This window comes from Camponotus vicinus, unplaced genomic scaffold, assembly GCF_025532165.1.
Source record: "Camponotus vicinus isolate PSW18456_S1 unplaced genomic scaffold, iyCamVici1.0 SCAF_2, whole genome shotgun sequence".
Taxonomy (NCBI): Eukaryota; Metazoa; Arthropoda; class Insecta; order Hymenoptera; family Formicidae; genus Camponotus; species Camponotus vicinus.
The window spans coordinates 17214127-17237406 of record NW_028141956.1 but is presented as its reverse complement, the minus strand read 5'-3'; the positions used below and the strand labels follow the sequence as shown (position 1 = coordinate 17237406).

General features: G+C 28.9%; 2 protein-coding genes and 1 long non-coding RNA gene across 13 annotated transcripts; 1 reads left to right on the top strand and 2 right to left on the bottom strand.

Annotated features, from left to right (window-relative positions):
• Positions 1-1238: 1238 nt before the first annotated feature.
• On the bottom strand, positions 1239-3418 carry LOC145967096 (uncharacterized). The gene is made up of 2 exons (XR_014437300.1): positions 2141-3418; positions 1239-2035 (listed from the first exon to the last, which is right to left on the bottom strand). It is a non-coding gene; the product is annotated as an uncharacterized LOC145967096 (long non-coding RNA).
• On the top strand, positions 1824-4044 carry LOC145967095 (uncharacterized). 6 transcript variants are annotated; one of them, XR_014437298.1, is made up of 4 exons: positions 1824-2342; positions 2468-2940; positions 3038-3746; positions 3807-4044. XR_014437298.1 is itself a non-coding variant. In XM_083091746.1 (2 exons), exon 2 carries the CDS (start codon positions 3049-3051, stop codon positions 3472-3474), a length of 426 nt encoding a protein of 141 aa, XP_082947872.1. In that variant the 5' UTR covers positions 1825-2342; positions 2468-3048; the 3' UTR covers positions 3475-4044. The 6 variants fall into 6 exon arrangements, 1 of the variants encoding a protein (XP_082947872.1); XR_014437295.1 differs by having other exon boundaries at positions 1825-2060; positions 2163-2342; positions 2468-3746; XR_014437297.1 differs by having other exon boundaries at positions 1825-2342; positions 2468-2955.
• Positions 4045-4425: 381 nt separating this feature from the next.
• Positions 4426-23138, bottom strand: Kz (putative ATP-dependent RNA helicase kurz). 6 transcript variants are annotated; one of them, XM_083091309.1, is made up of 18 exons: positions 22908-23119; positions 21295-21471; positions 20909-21205; positions 20458-20803; positions 19953-20188; positions 19216-19567; positions 18010-18250; positions 17756-17933; positions 17408-17640; positions 15617-15837; positions 12715-12960; positions 12434-12623; positions 11159-11207; positions 6308-6459; positions 6028-6231; positions 4974-5192; positions 4811-4908; positions 4426-4639 (listed from the first exon to the last, which is right to left on the bottom strand). In XM_083091309.1, the coding sequence occupies exons 1-18, from the start codon at positions 22914-22916 to the stop codon at positions 4563-4565; spliced, it is 3525 nt and encodes a 1174-aa protein (XP_082947435.1). In that variant the 5' UTR covers positions 22917-23119; the 3' UTR covers positions 4426-4562. The 6 variants fall into 6 exon arrangements, 3 of the variants coding, with proteins under 3 accessions (XP_082947435.1, XP_082947436.1, XP_082947437.1); XM_083091310.1 differs by lacking the exon at positions 11159-11207 and having other exon boundaries at positions 6308-6448; positions 22908-23112; XR_014437214.1 differs by lacking the exons at positions 4426-4639; positions 4811-4908; positions 4974-5192 and adding an exon at positions 7966-7992 and having other exon boundaries at positions 6090-6231; positions 6308-6448; positions 22908-23136.
• Between the last annotated feature and the right edge of the window lie 142 nt (positions 23139-23280).

The following is a 23280-nucleotide window of genomic DNA, read 5'->3' as shown; positions in this document are numbered from 1 at the left end:
AGTAAATTCCGAGAAAATTCGAAAGTACTCAGAAAAATCAAATTCATTTGACAGTTTTTTTCATTATTGCCTGAATTTTTTGTTCAAATAATTTGATAATAACTTTCGGCATTGTTATAAATCGATATTCCCATCATCTTGAATGTGGTTCAATTTTTTCAGCTTTTCGTTGAATCGCGAAATACTGAAATTCTGAACGAATTAAACTTGTCGCTAGAAATGTAAGTCCAATACATTCAAATTTCTCATATTAACAGGTCTGTTCGTAACAGTTTCATCGTGTACGTTCAACATTTATTTTATTTATATTCAAAATAATTTTACTGTATCAATATTTTTTTTTAATGTTTTATTAATAAGTTTACATAATAAGCGATATAAGTGGTAATCGGAAAAGATAAACAAATGTATCGATATCTCTGTTGTCGAAAAGAGAATTGCGCATGTGCGCCCGAACATCCCTCGATCGCAACGACTCGTGCAGACATACAGGAAACTATCAATTTTGAGCCACTAAGCGGGACACCCCCACCACCAAAAAAGTAGACCAGTTTCCAGACCTGTATGTAAGACCGTGGTACCCAGTAAGCAAAATGCACGCAATTTGCCAGCAGATTGGCGACAGATTTCCACAAAAGTTGCTAGCAGATTGGCATCCGTTATGTCTGCAATAGGCTCACGATTTGCTAGCAAAACCTGCTCACAGAATCTGACAGCAGATTGTCAGCAAAAACCGAGCAGGATCTGCTAACATCACTTGACGTCAAATTGTCGGCAGAAACCGAGCAGGATCTGCGCGCGCGTAATCTGACGGCAGATTGGCAGCAGATCCCGAGCAGAATCTGCAGCTTCTGATCATTCATATAAATAAGTAATATAAATACAATAAAATTAATTATTACAGATGCTAAATAAAACTATTATCGGTGACTTATCGGTTAATTAAAATTTTCTTTTAATACAACATATAATATGTAATATGTTATATCGTAGTTATATCTCACATAGTAAAGGACTCAATTTAATTAAATTAATAATAAAGTAAATGGTGAAAATAATTAAATTTAACTTATAAAACTTGAGATATAATTTATTTAGAATTAAATTCTTCCTTTATGCTTCAAATAAGCAGTAAATGAATAATTTTCCATTTATCCTATTGATTCCAACTAGTTTAATATTCTGAATCTTATTTGCTTGTATCACATATCAGAAATTAAAGTGATAGAAATAGTTGCTATATTTTTTATCTTTTATTAATAATCGCGACTTTATATATATTTCTGACAGAAATTTGATTGCGAGAAAATACATTACATAGCGGTAAGCGGAGGAACTATCAAATCAAATGCAGTTTGTTGCCAATTTGCCATCAGATCACGCATGCAAACCCTGTTCCACTTCTGCAGTCAAATTGCGCGTATGCAGATTCTGCTTGATTTTTGTCGACAATCTGATATCAAGTCATATTAGCAGATTCTGCTTGGTTTCTGCCACTAATCTGCGTCAGATTCTGTGAGCAGGCTCTGCTCGATTTTTGACATCAATTTGTCAACTTAATTGGTAATAACAGCTTCAGTACCAAATTTGTAGCCTTTTTGCTAACATTAATTGATAGCAGACACTTGGTATGATATGTTTTCTACAGATTTTGCTATCTGGATATGTACCTACTGAATGCCAAAGAGCTGATATTTTTACTAAAGCTGTACCCAAAGAGCGTTTTCGCAAACTATGTAATATCTTAGGATTAAGATCCCTTTCAAAATACTCAAACGGTGAGAGTGTTAAGTAATTGGTTTTCGTATTTCTTTGTAATTCGCGCGTATGCGTGCGCAACCGCTGGAACCGTCTAGAAAGTTCCTGAGCGGGTTTTTCCGTTCGCGCCGATCAATTTCTCTCTGAGCCCTTCACTTGTTTGAAGTCGCTCGAGCCGACGAGCACGTGTTGTGTCGCATAAGCCATCTTCATTAATAAAGTGTGTTAATTGAACCTTAAACTGTTTCTCTTGTCTTTCGCCACTGAACTAAATATCCTGCTTCGTTCATAACCAACATAAGGTATTAACATGCATTAATGCTAAAATTAGAAAATAATTTTAACATCCAACTTCATCACATGAATATATAAATATACGTACCGAAATCCCATAAATATCGCAGCAGATGTAAATCTGCAAACAAAATCCAAAAAACGAAGGCATACAGCCGGGAAGACAACACGCGAACATCGTGCTATCTCTCAATTTCCGGATTAAAAGACTAGAGCTAAATTTTAAAGAAAATCTTATTAAATCAATTGAAAGAGTTTTTCTTCCTGAGAGTTTTATCTCTATTTTAAGGGTTAGAAATAAATTTCTTCTTTTATTACCGGAAAACTTTGTTTCACCGAAGTTTCGACAAAAGATTAACAAAAATATAGAATCTGATCCTTTTTATAATTATTATTTAAAAATCATAAATTATAGAGATACAACCGAGGACTCTTCACCAAAAACAGATTTGATAACGCAACTGAAATCACAACTACCGGAAAATCAATGTGAAATAGAAAACTATTTACAGAGTCTTCAATGAAGCCTTTGTATAACTATAAGGATTTCTACTCTCTAACAACTAGTGAACAGACTCGAATTCGCCATACTTCTAGAATTTATTAATGAATATATCGAGGATAATATTGACATCGATCAATTGATATACTTAATAGAAAATCTAGAATTTCCACTTTAATAAATACCTTTCCATTAATCCACTGAAAATAATTATATAAACTGTCACCACACTTGCCGTAATACAACTATTCATTATCACAATTTGCGGATTTTCACATTTTATCCACGACAATTGACAAGTCAGATCCTCGCTCTCGGCATCCCCAAGCCGGTGTATGCAAGTTGCCTTGAAAACAAAGAGAGCACACGTTTACTCTAGAACTGAGGTATGTAGGGGAAAGGTAAGTCACTGAGACGTGACAACGATTTGGAGCTGGAGTCTACGGGGCTCAAGGACTAATCATGAGGAATCTTTTCCCCTAGGTGAGCTAGCCATGGTCTTTCAAGCCGAGATTCTAGCCATCCTTGAGTGTGTGAATATCTTAATTTCAGTCGAAGCTACTAATAGAAATATACTTATCTGCTCCGACAGCAGAGCAGCCATCAATGCTTTAGCCAAGACCACCACCGAATCCTCGGTGGTTTGGGACTGCATGCTAATACTCAACAAACTAGGTGAAACTAACAAGATCACCATAGCTTGGGTCCTTGGTCATCAGGGAATCCATGGCAATAAAGTGGCGAACGGCCTGGCAAAGCTAAATACCCTCGAGATCTCGGCTAGGCAGGTCGTCGACGTCCTTTTCGTCATAAGCAAAAACCTTATCAAAAATTCTCTAAGACGAGAATGTCTGGTTTCGTGGAGACAGGTTCAGGGCTGTCACCAAGTCAAACTTTTACTGAACCAATCCCTTTCTTGAAGGACGGATGAACTCCTAACTATGAGTAGAAGAAAACTCAATGTCTCTATTGGTCTACTCACGGGCCCTCCGAGCCTACCTATTTAATCTCGGCTTGGCTGAGCGGAAAGATTGCCGTTCATGTGGCGAAGAAAAAGAGGACAGCATTCACATTCTATGTCATTGTCCTGTTCTTGCTTTTAGGAGATACAGATTCTTATATTTCCAGAACCCAGCGATCTGCGAAACGTGAGAGTGGGCGATCTATACAATGGTCTCCCCTTCTTATAAGGGTAAGTTGGATCGTTACTCATAACGTCAATCAACTACGGGGGTTACAGAAGAACTTTTAGATCCAGGTGACAGTAGGGACTGACCTAGACTCCCACCCGTCTTTTATTACTACTACTATTATGAGTTTATTGAAGCTGGCCATGTACTTTGACGTAATCACACAGGAGTCTTGTCTGAAGGAATCTGTACCTCATATACCAACACTGCATGATTTAAACGTAACATTACAATTTTAATATTTTGTAGTACCAAAAAAATTAACAGAAGATTTAACTAACTGAATTCATAGTAAAAAAAATACATATTATAGATTACTGTTAAATAAATAATAATATATTAATATTATAATATATTAATATATTATGTAATATATTAACAAATATATTACTATGTTAATAAATATATTACTAATATATTATATTAACTATTTTATAATATATTGTTTTTTCACATTCTATTTACTTTACAATAGTTTACAAAGTTGACAAGATGACAAAGTTCATGTAAATATGATGTAACAATACATAAACAATTCATGTAAACGTAATTTTGAAATTTACGGTATAATCCTGGTTTTTTCAAGTTTATTCAATAATTTTATACATTGATGATAACAGTTCAAAATCGCAAGATGCAAAAAATATGCGAGTAAATTTAAATTTAATCATTGGCAATAGATAAAATTAAAGGCACCGATTTAATTTACATATCTAATACAATAATTAAGATACATTTTATCATTATATTATAAAAAAATTCATATATAACAAATATTAAGAAATTATGTAGTTACAATCTTAATATTATGAATTGTATTATAAAGGTGGCCATAAAAAAGCTATTTCTGCGTGCGCTGATTCCGGCAGCCATTTCTGATAGGGTACTAACAAGACTGAAATTAAAAGATTTCATATTTAATCAAATATGTTTAAGCAAGTATTCAGTAAGCAAATATGTTTAAGCAAGACTCCGGCATCTACTTAAAATATAAGATGATTATATATGACGATATATCAGAACGAAGATTACTATTGAAATTGTGAAAATTCACATTTAAACTCACATTTCTTATCTGTACTCCACATTTGCAGCAGTTTATCCTTGGACATGATTTCATACGATAATAACGCTTGTACTATCGCTTGAGTGCGTGGTATTAGCCTGGACAAGTCACAAAATTAATAATCTATTTAATAAACATAAAAAAATATAAAATAATAAATTACTTGGCCCAAGATTTAGTGACGCTGCTTGGTGTCGTCAATAATGATGGCACAAATCGTTTCAATTTAGGGCATATTTGACCTTGTAAGAAGAAAAATGCGAACCACTTGATACCATCCATTGTCAATGGATGCTCTATATCCATTAATGGAAGTTTCCACCCTGCTCTTCCAAATGTGCCGCTTACACGGCAAATAATTTTTCCTATTTCTCGATCATACCTGTAAATGACAAAAAAATCTCAAATACAATTATTTTTGTATAAAAAACATTCTCTAATTTACATTAGAAAAAATTTATTTTTTCTTTCCTCTTTCGTTCATCTCTATCTTTCATATAATTGAAATATAATAGAATCTCAATATTTAAGCTCGGTTATCTTTCTTTCGGTATAAATTTGTTTTTTTCACTTGCAGATTATTTCTACACAGATACCATATAAAATCATGAAATATAGGTATTTCAAGAATAAAATTCAAATTTTATTTATTGTAATACAAACTGTTATGTTTATGTTAATTTATTGTAATACAATATTAACAAAGTAAATGAATAAAATTTAAACATAAGCATCTTTGCTAAAAAAATTTTTTTAATTACACTATAAAAATGTCTTGATGTTGCTCGTATTAAAAAAATTTCGGAGTGCAAAGTGCTAGAGAATTTCGTTTCTTGCACTGTTTTTTCACTATGTTTTTTCACTATGTTTGCCACGCAAATATGCTTACAGTGAAAATACGAATAAAAAGGCAAAGTGCGCAGTTTTATCCTGCGCAGAAGCGTACATATGTTACATTACATATTACATTACATATTTGTAATAGAATAAAAACACGAATGAAGTTTCTAGAATGAAAGCTTAGATAATTTTAAAATAGAAGAATATTATTATATCAAAAATCATATAATAAAAATAATTATAGAAATTAGATGAAAAATATATAACATTCGATAATATAATAAATACAAACATATTTTAGATTACATAGATATACAGCTGGGAAAAAATGACAATATATATTGTAATAAGAAAAATAACAATTGTAAGAAGAATACCTTGGTGGTGGATCAATCAATGGTTCACTGAGGTTGCACAATGTAGGTGCAAATTTTGGTAACCATTCAGGTTCTATTGCTGTGACATTTCGCATATACACCTTATTTGTTTCATAAAGCTCTTGGTAAACTACCCATTCCGGACTGGTCTTCCATAAGATGCATGAAGAATGCATGAATATAGGCTCCTCCATTTCTGCTGTTCTAAAATATAAAAATATAATAGAATAAATTAGAAATTGTTTTGAATTAATTAAAATATTCATAATAGTTAACATACTTATAGGCGTGCTTCCACTTGATTTTGTTGTGATCTTCTTTTATCTCATCAAATGAAACCTTTTTCGCGATTTGATCCGCCATACCCGCAAGAACTATCTGACGGAGTAATTTAGCTTCGATGTCAGTTGGTGGCAACATTCTGTAAAAATTCTTTCATATATATATATATATATATATATATATATATATATATATATATATACACATACATATATAGAGAGGGAGGGAGGGAGAGGGGGAGAGGGGGAAATGAAGGAGAGAGCGAAAGGGAGGGGGAGGGGGAGGGAGGGTGTGAGGGGGAAGAGGGAGAGTTATTTTAAAAGGATTATTTAAATATCGAAAATAAAAATTACAAAAATATATATATGCGTGTGTGTGTGTGTGTGTACAGGGTGTCCCTGTGTCCATCACGCACTTGTGAGGAGGTAGAGCGTAGTAAATTAAATAAAGAAGTCCTCTTCCATGTAACGATTTTTGCAATAATAATAGAAATATTAATTATTAAAATCGGACGAATGAGAGAAGTGCTTGAGCTATAGCACGGCCCACCGTGTCAAACATTGCCTGCCAGCGCGCGGCGATATATACAGGGATATTTTATATCGGAATATATAAAATAGATTTTATAGATTAAAAAAGATTTGATAGTGCAAATTAAAAAAAACACAAAATTGATCAAATTAATTATATTTTAATATTGCAGATTGCATTATGAGAAAAAAAATGAAAAAAAAGTTCAAAGGACTAGAATCGAACCTTGTGGACCTGCAGCATAATAGTCTCGGGTTCTACTGCCTTTTCGATAATCGGTCGAAACTCACTGGTATACAAGATACCGGTATTTTTTCGATCGGTTTTTTTCGAAAATGGCTGAGCATTGGAGTCTAATATTTTACCCGAGTACTTTTTAGGCAGAGTACTTTATTGCAATAAAGTATGATTTAATTCGGTGTTCTGAAGATCGCGCCCTTCTCTTGTCAGTGTAATGATGTTTTAGTAAAAAAAAAATTACTTTTAATGTTACTAAAACGAGATAGAATGTAATAAAAAATTTATTTTGTAATGTTTTTTATCAAATTATTAATAAAAGCAATAAATTTATTTTAAATTTGCAAAACCATAAAAAATTTAAGCAGAAAGATTTTAAAATGCTTAAAATAAAAAAATTTTGATTTCTACTAAATTTATAAATACAGCTAAATTTATACTCTCTTTGTACTTTCAATTTTATGTTTAAAAATTTTAATATGATAATTTTAAACTTAAAATTCTTCTAAAAATGCATGAAATTACAAGGACAATTATTTGGATTAGGATTATTTAAATCACAAATTTAAACGGAAATGATTAATGATATCATTGATTAATTCTTTAGGAAAATGGAATGGTTGTGATTAGCTCATGATCATTAATCACCCCCTCCCCCAGCGATAATTATAATAAATAAATTATAATAAATTTATGTTATCCAAATTTAGTATACGAATATTGATTGATGACTGAAAGTTGAACATTGAAATTGATGTGAAAATACCAAAGATGTGCATTGTTTGAAATAGATGCATTTAAAATAGAAATATAAAATGTAAAATATCTATTTTATAAAATATGTTTTCATAAACCATTTTACATTTTTATTTAAATGGTTTTTATTACCTGTTTTTTTATTTCAGATGCATTTTCCTTGCAAATTGTAAAAATTAATTAAGATATACAGAAAAATCTTCCACTTCTTCATGTCCGAAAAATGGAATTCTTATTTTGATTTACAAGGGGGTATTAGGTAGTGAGATCACGAATTTTAACGAATTTTAAATATGTTTTAGAGTTAACCCCTCCACTATTTCACAGACAAGTGGCATGATGCAATATTCAAGTATTCACGAGAAATCTGCATTGAAAATTTTTCGTGCGCCTTTTATACCAAACATATTTGAGATGTTTGCAGGTAGGTAAGCGTAGCGGATGAGGAATCTGACAGGAACACGATATGTAAATTTTTACAAAATGCAACATTTAACATAAATTAGATGGAATCGTCGAAATAAAAAAATTATTATTTTTATCATTAAATTTAATTTTTTACATTAATAATTATATTAAATATAATTATTAATGTATTTACACATTAAATATAATTATAAAATAATATATATATATATATAATTTTATTATTAATATATATATATATATATATATATATATATATATATATATATATATACACACATACAGGGTGGGCCATTTTAATCCGTCCACTCAAATATCTCCAAACCTGTAAGTTTTAGAAGAAAACTTTTTAGAAAAAAGTTGTTTGGTTCTGAGAGGGACAGAAGATAGGAATATTAGTTAGACCTTGGGTGGCGTTGTTAAGGTCATATCAAGGTCACAATGAATTTTTTAAATGGGACCCCCTATTTGTTATTGCATATTCTTGTAGCTTATCTCGAGAGCTTTCGAAAACACTATAATAAAGTACTTTTTCATTGAGTACTTTTCGAATTATGAGGCTTAAAATAATATCTTAATTTTATATAAACCATAAAATATTCATTTTTTGATTATCTTACCTTAATACTTTTATGTATAAAATAATGAGAGGAATCAATTGGTGTAAAGAAAACACATAATTGTTTCGAAGAAAAAATATGTAATTTGCAATTAACAATTAAGGTAATAAGGTATTAAGGTAAGATAATCAAGAAATGAATATTTTACTAGATATTTTATGGTTTATATAAAATTAAGATATTACTTTAAGCCTCATAACTCGAAAAGTACTCAATGAAAAAATACTTTATTATAGTGTTTTGGAAAGCTCTCGAGATAAGCTACAAGAATATGCAATAAAAAATAGGGGTTTCAATTTAAAAAATTCAATGTGACCTTGATATGACCTTAATAACGCCACCCAAGGTCTAACTAATATTCCTATCTTCTGTCCCCCTCAGAACCAAATAACTTCTTTCTAAAAAGTTTTCTTCTAAAACTTACAGGTTTGGAGATATTTGAGTGGACGGATTAAAATGGCCCACCCTGTATATACAGGGTGTTTCATTTTAATCCGACCAGTCGAATATCTCGAAAACCAAGCCCGGGAGAGAAAAATATTTCAGACAAAAGTTGTTTGGTTTCGAGGGGGCCATAAGATGGTGACAATGATTTGACCTTGAACAGTCATTTGAAGGTCACGTGAAGGTCACTTCAATTTTTTTAAATGGAACACCCTATATATTTTTACACATTCTTGTAGCTTATCTCGAGAGCTTTCCAAAACACTATAATTAAGTACCTTTTCGTTAAGTACTTTTTGAGTTATGAGGCTTGAAATAATTTCTTAATTCTACATAAACCGTAAAATATCTAGTAAAATATTCATTTTTCGATTATCTTACCTTAACATTTTTATGTACAAAATAATGAGAGGAATCAATTGGTGTAAAGAAAACACATAATTGTTTTGAAGAAAAAATATGTAATTTGCAATTAACAATTACATATTTTTTCTCAAAAATAACTATGTGTTTTCTTTACACCAATCGATTTCTCACATTATTTTGTACGTAAAAGTATTAAGGTAAGATAATCGAAAAATGAATATTTTACTAGATATTTTACGGTTTATGTAGAATTAAGAAATTATTTCTAGTCTCATACCTCGAAAAGTGCTCGATGAAGAAATACTTTATTATAGTGTTTTGGAAAGCTCTCGAGATGGGCTACAAGAATATATAAAAATATATAGGGTGTTCCATTTAAAAAAATTAAAGTGACCTTCACGTGACCTTCAAATGACTCTTCAAGGTCAAACCAATGATACCATCTTATGGCCCCCTCGAAACCAAACAACTTTTGTCTGAAATATTTTTCTCTCCCGGGCTTGGTTTTCGAGATATTCGACTGGTCGGATTAAAATGAAACACCCTGTATAATATATTACAATTATTATGTATATTTATAATTATTAAATATTATAATTAAAATATATATATATATATATATATATATATATATATATGTGATATTAATATTTGGGTAATAAGAGCCTATCGCGGATGTAATTGCGTAATGATCAAAACTTTACTTGGAATAATCTCTTGGTTTGAGATTTAATTCCAACAATATATATATATGTAATTATAATTACTAATATTACAATTATTAAATATAATTATATTCTATTAATGCAACATTTAAATGTGATTTTGGAGGTTTTTGTTAAATATCGATATTAATCGAAATGATATTATTCGTACAGTTACAGACAGAAATGCGGCGTAAAATGTATTAATATAAAATGTGCATTAATATAATTATTAATATAAAATATTAAATTTAATAATAAAAATAATAATTTTTCCACTTCAACGACTCCATGTTGCCTAATCATTCACATTAATGTATATTTTGTAAAAATTTACATTTTAAAAATTGGAAAAAAGCAGGATTCGAACCTGCAACATACATTGTTCCCGTCCGCTGTCTCATCCGCTACGCTAAAGCTTATTACCTGCAAACCTTTTAAATATGATATTAAAGACGCGGGAAAAACTTTCAATGCAAATTTTTCGCGAATACTTGAATATTGCATGGTGAGGTTGCCTATGAAATAGTGAAGGGTTAGCTCTAAAAACATATTTAAAGTTCGTTAAAATCCGTAATCTCACTACCTGATACTCCCCTTGTCAGTAAACGATTTTTTAACGGAGGAAGAATTTGAATGAAGTACTAAATAGTTTAAAACTTCCGCTTTTTAAAGAAATAGATCTGTAATTTTTGAGCGAATATGTCAAATCTTTGAAGCCGATAGCCGAAGCATACAAAATTTATAGGGAGAAAAAATACATACTCTGGAATGCTGTTGCCTAAATTGATGAGAATCATCAATTCTTTCGTATCTGAAAATGGAAGATCTTAAATATTGCAGGCATATAATTAAAATAATAGATAAGAACTTAAGACAGCAATTTAACTAATTTTTGCTTTTCGAATCAACAGCAAATGATGCTATTTTGCCATCAGTGGCTCATCCCTTCTTTAGAATAAAATAGGTACCGAAAGACAAAAACGAATATGTAAAAACATTATTCTTAATAGAAATAAGATAATTGAAGCAGAATAAAAATAATAAAAAAATAGTAATACGGAAAAAAGAAAAGAGATGAATAATATTTTATGTTCCAAGATGATTCATTAGATTTATCATCCACAGTAAGACAATAGAAGATTTGAAAGCCCTTCAATATTTAAAAGATGGAGATACATTACTTTAATGTTCAATGTTAAAATCTTATCCGACATTGAAATTATTTCTCAAATTCAATACATGCTTCCCGAGTTCAGCGCTTGCAGAACTTTTCTCGTATAGTGATTTAATTATGAAACTTTACAGAAGGAAAATGGGAGATTCCTTTTTTGAAAAACTTCTTTTTTTAAAAAAAGCATCACGTTCTATTTCTAAAGAGCATAATATACGACAAATATTTTTGTAATTCCAAGTATTTTTGTAATTTCCAAGTTTATGTAAAAATTAAGAATGAAAATAATAATAAAAAATATATAAATAAAAAAATAAAATTTAATATAAATAAATCTATATAAAAATAAAAAAAAATTATTTCCATTTTAAGAAACCATTTCAAAAATAGCTATTTTGTATTTTCTATTACAAGTGAGTCTAAATTTATGTTGCATTTTGTATTTTAAAATGGAAATATTCCAATTATTTTGCATTTTCTATTTCAAATGGGTTTAGACACACATTTTGCACATCTCTGGAAAATACAATATAATAAATATTTTTAAGATATGAAAAATAACTCTAAAAATAACTATTAAATTCTCTCTCGTTACCGTTATTAAAAAATGTAACTTACATTACTATTACAGTTACAGAAAAAAATGCGTTATTAGTACATTACCAAAAAAAAAAAAATAACTATAACGGTAACGGTATTACAAGTAACGCGTTACTTCCCAACCTTGATAAGCATATAATAAATATAAATAATAGCAGAGCAAAAAAAGAGAAATTTTATCTGAAAAAAGTTGATCCAGAATAAAAAAAAGTTCAAAACATACAAAAACTCCAGAATAGAAAAATTCGATTATATATGATACATACTTTGGATCAATACTTAGATTTAGAGCAGAAATGTTTAAATTAATTTCATTAGTGAGTTGCTGCCTAAGTTTTCTGATCTCAGCTACAGCTTTGTATCTTAAGCCAGTTTTTTCACAGAAGGAGAACAGTTTTCTTTTAAATTCTGCATACTCGGCACATCCAATAACTTTTATCAGAACCATTAGATCACCTGTATATAACAAAAATCCATATTTTCGTATTTATTATATATAGTATGTGTATGTGTTTAACAGTTATAAAATAGTCTCGAAATTACATACCAAGAAGTAAACTATTGCCTGTGCCAGCCCAGCAACGACGCATTGATAGCCATTTATGTTTAACCGAACTTTCTATACCAAATGTCTCTATGAGCACTTCTTGAACACTAAGAGCTGCTACCATGCATATTGTATATTTTAATAAGTTATGTTGATGTGATAGTGCTAACATTTTGCCATAGCGTGGGATAACCGGAAATGTGGCAATACTACGTCCAAGCAATGTCACTTTTGCACAATACAACTCTAAACAAATGAATTTATTGAGTCTATAAATATATTAAACAATATAATATTCCATTAAAATAATAATATGTGAACAGGATGTCTCATAAAAATTATGCCAACTCTCGTAAGCGGATAGAATGCACTAAATTGAAGAAAAGTCAATTACTATTTTGCAATTTTCGCAATAATTATTGAAATATTAATTTAAAAAGATTGACAAATGAGCGTGCGTTTCGCATGACTAAACTGTGAGATGTACGTTCCAGATTGTCAATGATGATCAACATCGGCAGTGAGGGACCAAACGAAAAGTGATGATAGATTGGGTCAAACTAAGAAGAAAAGTCCTCTACCATTTTGCAAAATTCGCAATAATTATAGAGTAATAAGCAAAAATGTCACATGAAGGTTTAATTTTTTAAATGGAACCCCCTATTTTTTATTATGTATTCTTATAGCTTATCTCGAGAGCTTTCCAAAACACTATAATAAAGTATTTCTTCATTGAGTACTTTTCGAGTTATGAGGCTTGAAATAATTTCTTAATTTTACATAAACCGTAAAATATCTTGTAAAATATTCATTTTTCGATTATCTTACCTTAATACATTTATGCACAAAATAATGTGAGAAATCGATTGGTGTAAAGAAAACACATAGTTATTTTTGAGAAAAAATATGTAATTGTTAATTGCAAATTACATATTTTTTCTTCAAAACAATTATGTGTTTTCTTTAGACCAATTGATTCCTCTCATTATTTTGTACGTAAAAGTATTAAGGTAAGATAATCGAAAAATGAATATTTTACAAGATATTTTATGGTTTATGTAAAATTAAGAAATTATTTCAAGCCTCATAACTCGGAAAGTACTTAATGAAAACTAACTTAATTATAGTGTTTTGGAAAGCTCTCGAGATGAGCTACAAGAATGTGCAAAAATATATAGGGTGTTCCATTTAAAAAAATTGAAGTGACCTTCACGTGACCTTCAAATGACTCTTCAAGGTCAAACCAATGGTACCATCTTATGGCCCCCTCGAAACCAAACAACTTTTGTCTGAAACATTTTTCTCTCCCGGGCTTGGTTTTCGAGATATTCGACTGGATGGATTAAAATGGGCCACCCTGTATACACACACACACACACACACACACGCACACGCACACGCACACGCACACGCACACGCACACGCACACACACAGAGGGTGTCCCTGAGCATGAGCTCACGCACTTGGGAGGAGGTAGAGCGCAGTAAATTAAATAAAGAAATCCTATTCCATGTAACGATTTTTGTAATAATAATAGAAATATTAATTATTGAAAGTTCATCACAGTTACTTTCAAGGTCAATTTTAAGATTGACAGAGGCACTTTCAGAAAAAACGTTTGATACAAAAGTTTCTTATTTTTTCACGTACAATTCGAATCTGTAATAAAAAGTACCATGTTCCCCTAAAAAAATTCAACTTCCGATCCGGATGGCGTATTTCCGGTCGGAATCAAAAGTTGAAAATATTTCCATTATATATATATATATATATATATATATATATATATATATATATATATATATATATATATATACAGGGTGTTCGGAAATTCAACCGTCAAATTTTCCAGAGATTGTCGGGGGCACCATAAGAATCATTTTTTGCAAATGAACCTGGGGTCGAAAACGTGTCATTACATCGCTACGGCATACGGAGTGTTCGAAAGAGTCGGGACCTCGAAATATCACAAAAAATAAAAGTTTTACAAAAAATTGTTTCAAACAAAAGTTGTAGGGTGTAAAAAGGTTATATTTATTTACTGGCGCCATATGTTTGACCTTGGATAGTGTTTTGGAAAGCCCTCGAGATAAGCTACAAGAATATGCAATAAAAAGTGGAGGGTTCCATTTCAAAAATTCAAGGTGGCCTTGTCGTGACTTTGGCGACGCCACTCAAGGTTAAACTCATAGCGCCAGTAAATAGATCTTTTGAAATCCTACAACTTTTATCTGAAACATTTTTTTCTGAAATGCTTAGTTTTCGAGATATTTCACCGTCCCGGTACTTTTTATACACCCTGTATATTTATATTTAGCTTGTAAAATAGATATTTATTTACCTTGCGCTCCAATTATCATACCTTACTGGCTCTTGCAAATTTTTAATTAATAATTTAATTATTTATTATTTAACTTGCACTTTATTACTTATCACTCAAAATGCGGTTAATGATACATGTCACTAATGACACATGTCATTAATATCGCAAAACGTCGCTAACGTAATCTTCTGTCGAGAGTAGGAAACGTACGTTTTCTCTTTCTATGCGTTGTGTACATGTACGTTGATGACGGTGATGATAAAGACGTTTTTTAATTGAAAATTTTCATATTTCGATTTTGCGTCATGATATCTCCGTTTATAGATCACGCAGCAAAAATAAAGATACTTTCTTTATACAATTCAAACTCGCCCTATCGATTAAGCCTAGTAAGAATTCGATTCATTCAGCCGTTATTGAAATCCAATAATCTGAGTTACTCTCAACTGTCCGACTCGCATATAGATACACGGAGTACCTCGCTAATACTTCGCATGAACTTGGCGCGAGACACTGTTGTGTCTCTTGATTTTGCAATTTTATAATATCTAAATAATAACAAATGACTGTTTAATTACCTTGTTTTTTCGGAACTGATTGCAATGCTCCAAGTACTGTAAGTCGTTTTTCTGCAAACTTCAATTGTACAATATCCGGTGGCGTAGGAAATGGGAAATTAACGACTTTATCTATATTCATCGCCTTCATTTGTAATAACAAATCATCCACTGGTTTTTTACATATTTCTGATTGACTATATTCTTCAAATTGGTCATTGTACACAGCCGATGAGTATAATCTACACAAGAGAAAGTTTTATATATACATGAAGATTTCAAAGCAAGAAATTAAATTCATAATATGAGAGAGGGGGGAGGAAGGGGGAGAGGGGAGAGAGAAAGAGAGATCTAGTTTAAATAAAAAAATTTCATAAAAAGGGTTAATATTTGAAGGGTATTTAACTTTTTTCATTTGATGAACGAGACATCAATTATGATCTTGTATATCTAATACTTAATATTAATTTAATTAATTGTAATAAAATAAATTTGGAATATACGATTATATGAATATTTAGTTCGGATATTATGGTATTAATGGTATATTAGTGGATATGGTTGTGCATCGATTATAGTGATTTTAAGACAAACGTGCATTTCTTTTCGTTGCTGTAGATTGTAGATTATCAAATAGCGTTACGAATATCTATTATAAACAAGAATTGATAATAAGTCTATAATTTTAAAATTTGTAAAAAGTCTATTTTAATATATTAAGAATCTTTATACATGACGTTTCAGTAAAAGTGAGCTCTCGTGAACATGTAGAGCAAATAAAAATAATCCTATATATTCTTATAAAATTTTTTTTACAATGCACCTCTACTGGCTTATATCTTTAAAGTTAAAATTTGGAAAGTATTTTTCTTAAATACTTTTATATTATTCTGTAGATTTTTACAATTTGTAATAATTTTTTTATATTAAATAAAGATCTATAAAAACATAGCATGATAAATTTCTTGATACTTTGAAGAATCAAAGGCAGATCACTTATAAGCCTTCTATCTTGTAAAACTTTGAAGCTGGTACTTTTATTTTATCTTGAAATATACTTCCAGATTCTCTATATTTTTTTCTAAAAAAAGAGTACTATTGTTTCATTTCGTCAAAACTGTTCTCAAGATAAACACATTTAATTGATAGAAAGTAAATAATGATGATAATAAAATGATATAAGAGATGCATCAAAACAATTTTTATGAGAACTTATGAGATTATTTTTATCTACTCTACACTTACAAGAGAGATACACTCTATGAGAGATTACCATCTTTATGAAAATATCTTGTATATGTATAAAGCATTCATTTGCAAAATAATAATCACATGAAAACTAAATCTTATACATATTGTGAGAAGATTTCCTATATAACAAGAGAAGAAATTTCCTATAATTCTTTTTACTTTATAAGGCTATTGCAATTCTGTAACGTCGTTAAAATTACAGAATCGCATATTAGTCCTGTATTGACATTATGCTAAATGGTGATGTAAAAAGCAAGAAATCACTATATCTTTTTTCTTGTAAATTATACTGAAATAATAAGTTTTTTTGGATGGAATCGCGCATGTTTGATAATATGAATTAGAAAAATATATCAAAAATTTTCTTTTTTAATTATTTTTTATTTTAAATTTAAATTAATAAATAATTGTAAATTTTGATCATAAGGTTATTTTCAGGTTATTTTCAGGTTATTTTCAGTGAAATTAATTATTATCTCCTTCAAATTGAAATTAAAATTTTTCATATTTGAGCTCGAGAACTCTTTCTAATATATATGATATTTAATGGTCACGAGATACCTGTAGCAATGACCAGGTCGAGTTCTCCCAGCTCTGCCAGCACGCTGTTTGGCTGATGCTTTGCTCGTATAGCAAATATGATATGTGCTCACACCAGTCACTTTATCATATAGTCTTGTTTTACAACGCCCACTATCTATAACATATCTGATATTGGGAATTGTCAAAGATGTTTCCGCAATATTAGTGGATACTACGCATAAACGACATCCTTCTGGTGGCGATTCAAACACCTAAACTCATTAAAAAATCAATTTATTATTAATTTAATTCTAATTGCTACAATTTAAAGAATGTTTTATTGTAATTATTTCATATGCGTGATAAATATAACATATATATATTTACCCTAGCTTGTTTATGACTTGGTAAAAAAGAATAAAGAGGTAGAACCCACAATGGTTGTGTATTTGTCATCAACTTAAAATCAATAATTTCATCCTCATCTTCATCTTCGTCTAAATTATCTCCATCTTGTACATTAATTAAATCTTCATGTGTGTCATCAATAAGAGTTGTCGAATAACTAAATATAAATGTTTATAAGATAAATTTTAGAATAATATGAAAGATTAGAATAATTACAATATGAATATACATACTCATCAAGATTAATAGTCGGAAATATAATTTGTTTCTTTCTCCTCTGTTGATTATGATGTGCTTCTTTGGCATCAAAATCATTATCGGAATCATCATTATTACTATGTTCATTATTCGTTACTTCTTTCAATGATATTTCATTTTTTTCAGAATCTACTAATTTAATTTTAAGATATTTATTTTTCTTTAATGGAAATAATTTACGTAATTTACGTACGACCATATGCACTTCTTGCTGACCTGCAATTAATAAGTTGAAAAAATATGTTTAAAAAATGTATAATAATAGATATACATGTATATAACATATATATATGTATATATATACAGGGTGAGTTTTATTTCGTGTGTCAATCTTTTTATCATGCGGGAGATTATCGACTGCATAATAAATTGATCGGTACATAAATGTCAATTATTTGGATCGACCGTATCAAAGGCTCGAATATAATGTGTAAAATTAAAGCAAATTAAAAGCTAAACTTATGTAGTATGGATTTATTATTATTATTATTATTAAAGCTACGTATTTATTATTATTATTATTATTATTGTATATATATATATATATATATATATATATATATATATATATATATATATATATATAATAAAAATATATAAAGAGAATGTCTCATTATTATTATTATAAAAATATTATATTTATCATATTAAACTATATATATATATTTATTATAAAAATATTACATTATATTAAATTTTTTTATTTATACATATTAACTTATTAAATTATTATTATATTTATAATGTATAATAGTAGTGTCCATTTCTTTCTTATAACACAAAATTACACACATATAAAATCTTTATATTTTTATTACTTTGTTTTTTGTTTTGTACTTTTATTATTTTATTAGCCATATATATACATAGAATGTGTGTATATGTATATGCATGCGTACGTGCGTATGTATTATGTAATCGTGAAACAATAGGGTCTATTCTTTTTTGTTAAATTGGCTGCAGTTCAGAATTTATCTCGTTCTTTTTAACGTGGAGTAAAAAAAATAAACTCTGAACTAATGCAGCAGTTCAATTAAAAAGAATAGACCAAATATTTTTATTTTATATTTGTGAGAAATATAAAAGTGAAGAGTAATATAACTGAGTAGTTAGAGTTGAGATACAGAATTATTTTTCTATAATAATGTGTGAAAAGACAAATAGGAATTTAATATACTTACCTGTTAAAAAAATTAATATACCACCTTCTGGCAGATGAGTATGTATTTTGATTGTTTTACGCAATGTTTCATTGATATAATTTTCGTTTGTTCTTCTGTTGAAATGTATTGTTACAGGAAATTGTCGTGTTTCAACTGTAATTACTGGCGGTTTCACTTTAAACAACTTCATATTCTCTACAAATTCCTCCACACGCAATGTAGCAGACATAATTATCAATTTCAATGGATCATTGCGTTTATTGCGAAGCGGAACAATCCTTGATAATAGACCAATCAGAATATCGGTGTATACGCTGCGTTCGTGTGCCTCATCAAGTATAATGACAGAATATTTTTTTAATAAAAAATCCTATAACAAAGAGATCATGTAAATTATTTACATTATTTATATACATAAAATGCTAAATTTATTTCAAAAACATAATTTATTATATAATTCACGGCAAAATGCAGAATAAAATTCTATTTATAATTTTATATATTGTCTCTTAATGTATATGTGTATTCTGATATATATGTATATATATATATATATATATATATATATATATATATATATATATATATATACATATATATATATATATATATTTTTTTTTTGTATTTGTATGTATTTTACATATTCAATTGTTTTCTATATTACATGACATATAAAATTATAAATAAAATTTTGTCTCAAATTTTGCCACAAATCATTTAAAGTTGATTTCACATATTACAATGTTGTTACTTACATTTTGAATTTCCTTCAGCAAAACACCATCAGTCATATATTTGATTTTTGTTTCTTCAGTAACATTTCCCTCAAAGCGGATTAGATATGAAATCTGTTTTTCGGTAAGATTCATTTCTTCAGCTACTCGTTTGCTCATTGACATTGCTGCTACTCTTCTTGGTTCAGTTATTCCAATTAATTTATTTTCAGCATATCCAGCTTCATATAAAAATTGAGGCACTTGTGTTGTTTTGCCTAAAAAAAAAATATATATATATATATATACATACATATATATTTACATACATATATATATATACATACATACATATATATATATATATATATATATATATATATATATATATATATATATACACACACACACACATATAAACAAATGTAAGTAATTTAAAAAATATGCTTATAGCCTAAGTTATTATCTAATATTAGCAATATTATTATTTAGGAAATTAATAATAACTTTCTTATTATAATTATCCCTCAAATTTAATTTTACTCACCACTTCCTGTTTCTCCAGTAATTATGGTTATTGGATTTTCATTTATTGTTTCAACTATTATTTGTTCTTCTGCAACAATGGGTAGTTTTAATCTAGTTGCTTGTATCTCTGGCTTTCTATTTACAGGTACAAAAACAGTAGATGAAGAAATTTTAGAAATAGCTGTTTGCTTTCCTACTGATTTTTTAGATTCCTGAGATTTAGCTGGAAGTATTTTCTTTTGCGTATCTTTTAGAAGATTCTCATTATTTTTTTCATTTTCCATAGAAATAGCAATATTGTCAGAAACATGTGTTTTATTTTCATTTTCATTGTTACAATCATTTTCATTGCTGCTATCACTGGACTAAATAAATATTATATATTATATTTACAATTATATTAAATATTATTATTTTTTTACTTCTATCACAATTTGACAATTTTTATCACTTGATTACTTGAAACTTACTTCAAATCCAACCATATTTGAATCAAAAGTAGTTTTGTTTTGTTTTGTATGGTCCAAACTAATGGTAACTAATCTTTTCTTCTTGCTACCTTTGATAGAATTTGCACAAAAAGTTGCCTCTGTTATATCACTTTTCTCTATTTCATTTTTCTTACATTTTAATTTTGAAATAGGCATTTCTAATTCTCGAAAATGGCGCTTTAAACCTTTATTTTGCAAAGATGTTAAACTTGTATATTGTTGCAACTCATCTGAAGATGCTTGTAATTTCGCCAAATCTTCTAACAATGTTGTTCTCTGTGTTGTATATAAAATTAAAAAAATATCTTTTATAATAAATAATATGTTTAATTTTTTTTATTTTTACACATAAAAGAGTAAAATACCTGTAATTTCTTCTTTTTTCTCTCTATTATGTTTTCTAATTGTTTCCTACGTTTTTTTGATAACAACTGAGTCTTTACTTCCTTATTTATGTTCTTTGTTTTTATTTTTTTTGAAGGTAAGACAAATGTATTACAATTGTCATAATCATCAGCACGATGCTCAATATCTACCACAATCTGTAATATGTTTAATAAGCTATATTAATATATTTAAGATAACATTAAATAATCTGTATGATAATCAATTAACTATGTGGAATTTCATAAATTTCAAAAAAATTTTGTATACATATATATATATATTTTATTAAATAAAATAAAAATATAAAATAAATATTCAGTTTTTCACCCTATTTTTAAAACTCTTTTTGATAAAAACTTTATTCTTTTTTTGGAAATATATTTATTTGTTAAAAATTTGTGTAAAAAAATATATATGTATGTATAAAATATACAGGGTGTATCTGAAATGATGCACTAAACTTTAGGAGCATATTCTAGAGGTCAAAATAAGACTTTTTTTTCTTATGAACATGGGTCCGCAAATGAACCCCCCTCCGAGCTAAAGTTCGAAAATGTGTGAAATTGACTAAACACCCGCAACGCAAATTTATTTATCTCTCAAGAGAGAGTGATAGGTAACGTCAAAACCAAGGTCAAATAATTTTTTTCTGAAATACAACCAATTTTCAATTTTTTCCCCAAACTTTAGGGGCCTCTAGCTCAAAGGGGGGTTCATTTGCAGACCCATGTTCATAGAAAAAAAAAGTCTGATTTTGACCTCTAGAATACGCTCCTAAAGTTTAGTGCATCATTTCAGATACATTCTGTATATGTTATATATGTGCATACATATAAGTTATAGTCAAACTATATAGTTTAAATATATATTAACATGTGTTATATATATATATGTATATAAAAATATGCTATTTATATAACATGATTGTTTTTGGAAAGTAGGAAATGATAACATGGATGGAAAGTAGAAAATAATGAGTGATAATGGAAATTGCTTTAGCAAAAAATATTATAAATTTAGATCTTTTATAAAATCTTGTCTCATACACGAAAAGTAAAGTTGTAAACTTGCTAGGATTATATAAATAATAATTAAACAATTATATTAGTTACATGCTACTTTGTACAAGTTTATAATTTTTCATAGAGACCTATGCACTATTTTTTGCCTTCCATACAAACATGCCTTTGTAAATTATTTGAATGCTATTTCCATCAAAGTGCACGTTTATATTCCATTACTTAGACGTTTCATCAAAGTGCTATTTAGAACTGTTGATTATTCTTTTTGTACGAGCGAGGATGATTTTAACTTTCTTAAACCTTTTTTTACAAAAAAGACCATTAAATGTATTTTCATCAAATTTGAGCAAAGTGGATTAAACTAAACACTTATCAGCGTCATTTTAATAGCTGATAATTTTTTTCATAATGTCAATTGACGAACTTAATTATTGTGTTTTTATATAATTAATATCTTATTTATTTATATACATTATCCGAACAGGTAAATTATTAAAATTTCTCGAAATCGGCGAGAAAATATTCTATATATTTATCAAAAAAATAATTATAATTAAAAATAAATTTACCTCCTTCATAGTGAATTATTGATTTTTATATTTACGGCAGTCCTCGATTTTCAATTATAAACTTTCTTTCCTATTATTTAACAATTTACAAATCCAAAGTGATGTACAAAATACACACAGTGCTTTCCAGTAATACAAGGGTGCGTTCCGAATTACGCATGAAGCGCGTAGACTGCATAGAAAATCGTTCCGATTTAACCAATGCGCGCATTGGTAGCGCTTTAGTAGCGCTAAGAATTCTCTAGATTGTACTAATCGTACTAAATTCTTAGCACTCCTTCCAGCGCATTGACTGCCTCTACTCTCGACTTGAGGCAGTTGATGCATTGATGCGTTTATGGCCGGTATTCATAGTCCGATCTTAAGCCCCTTG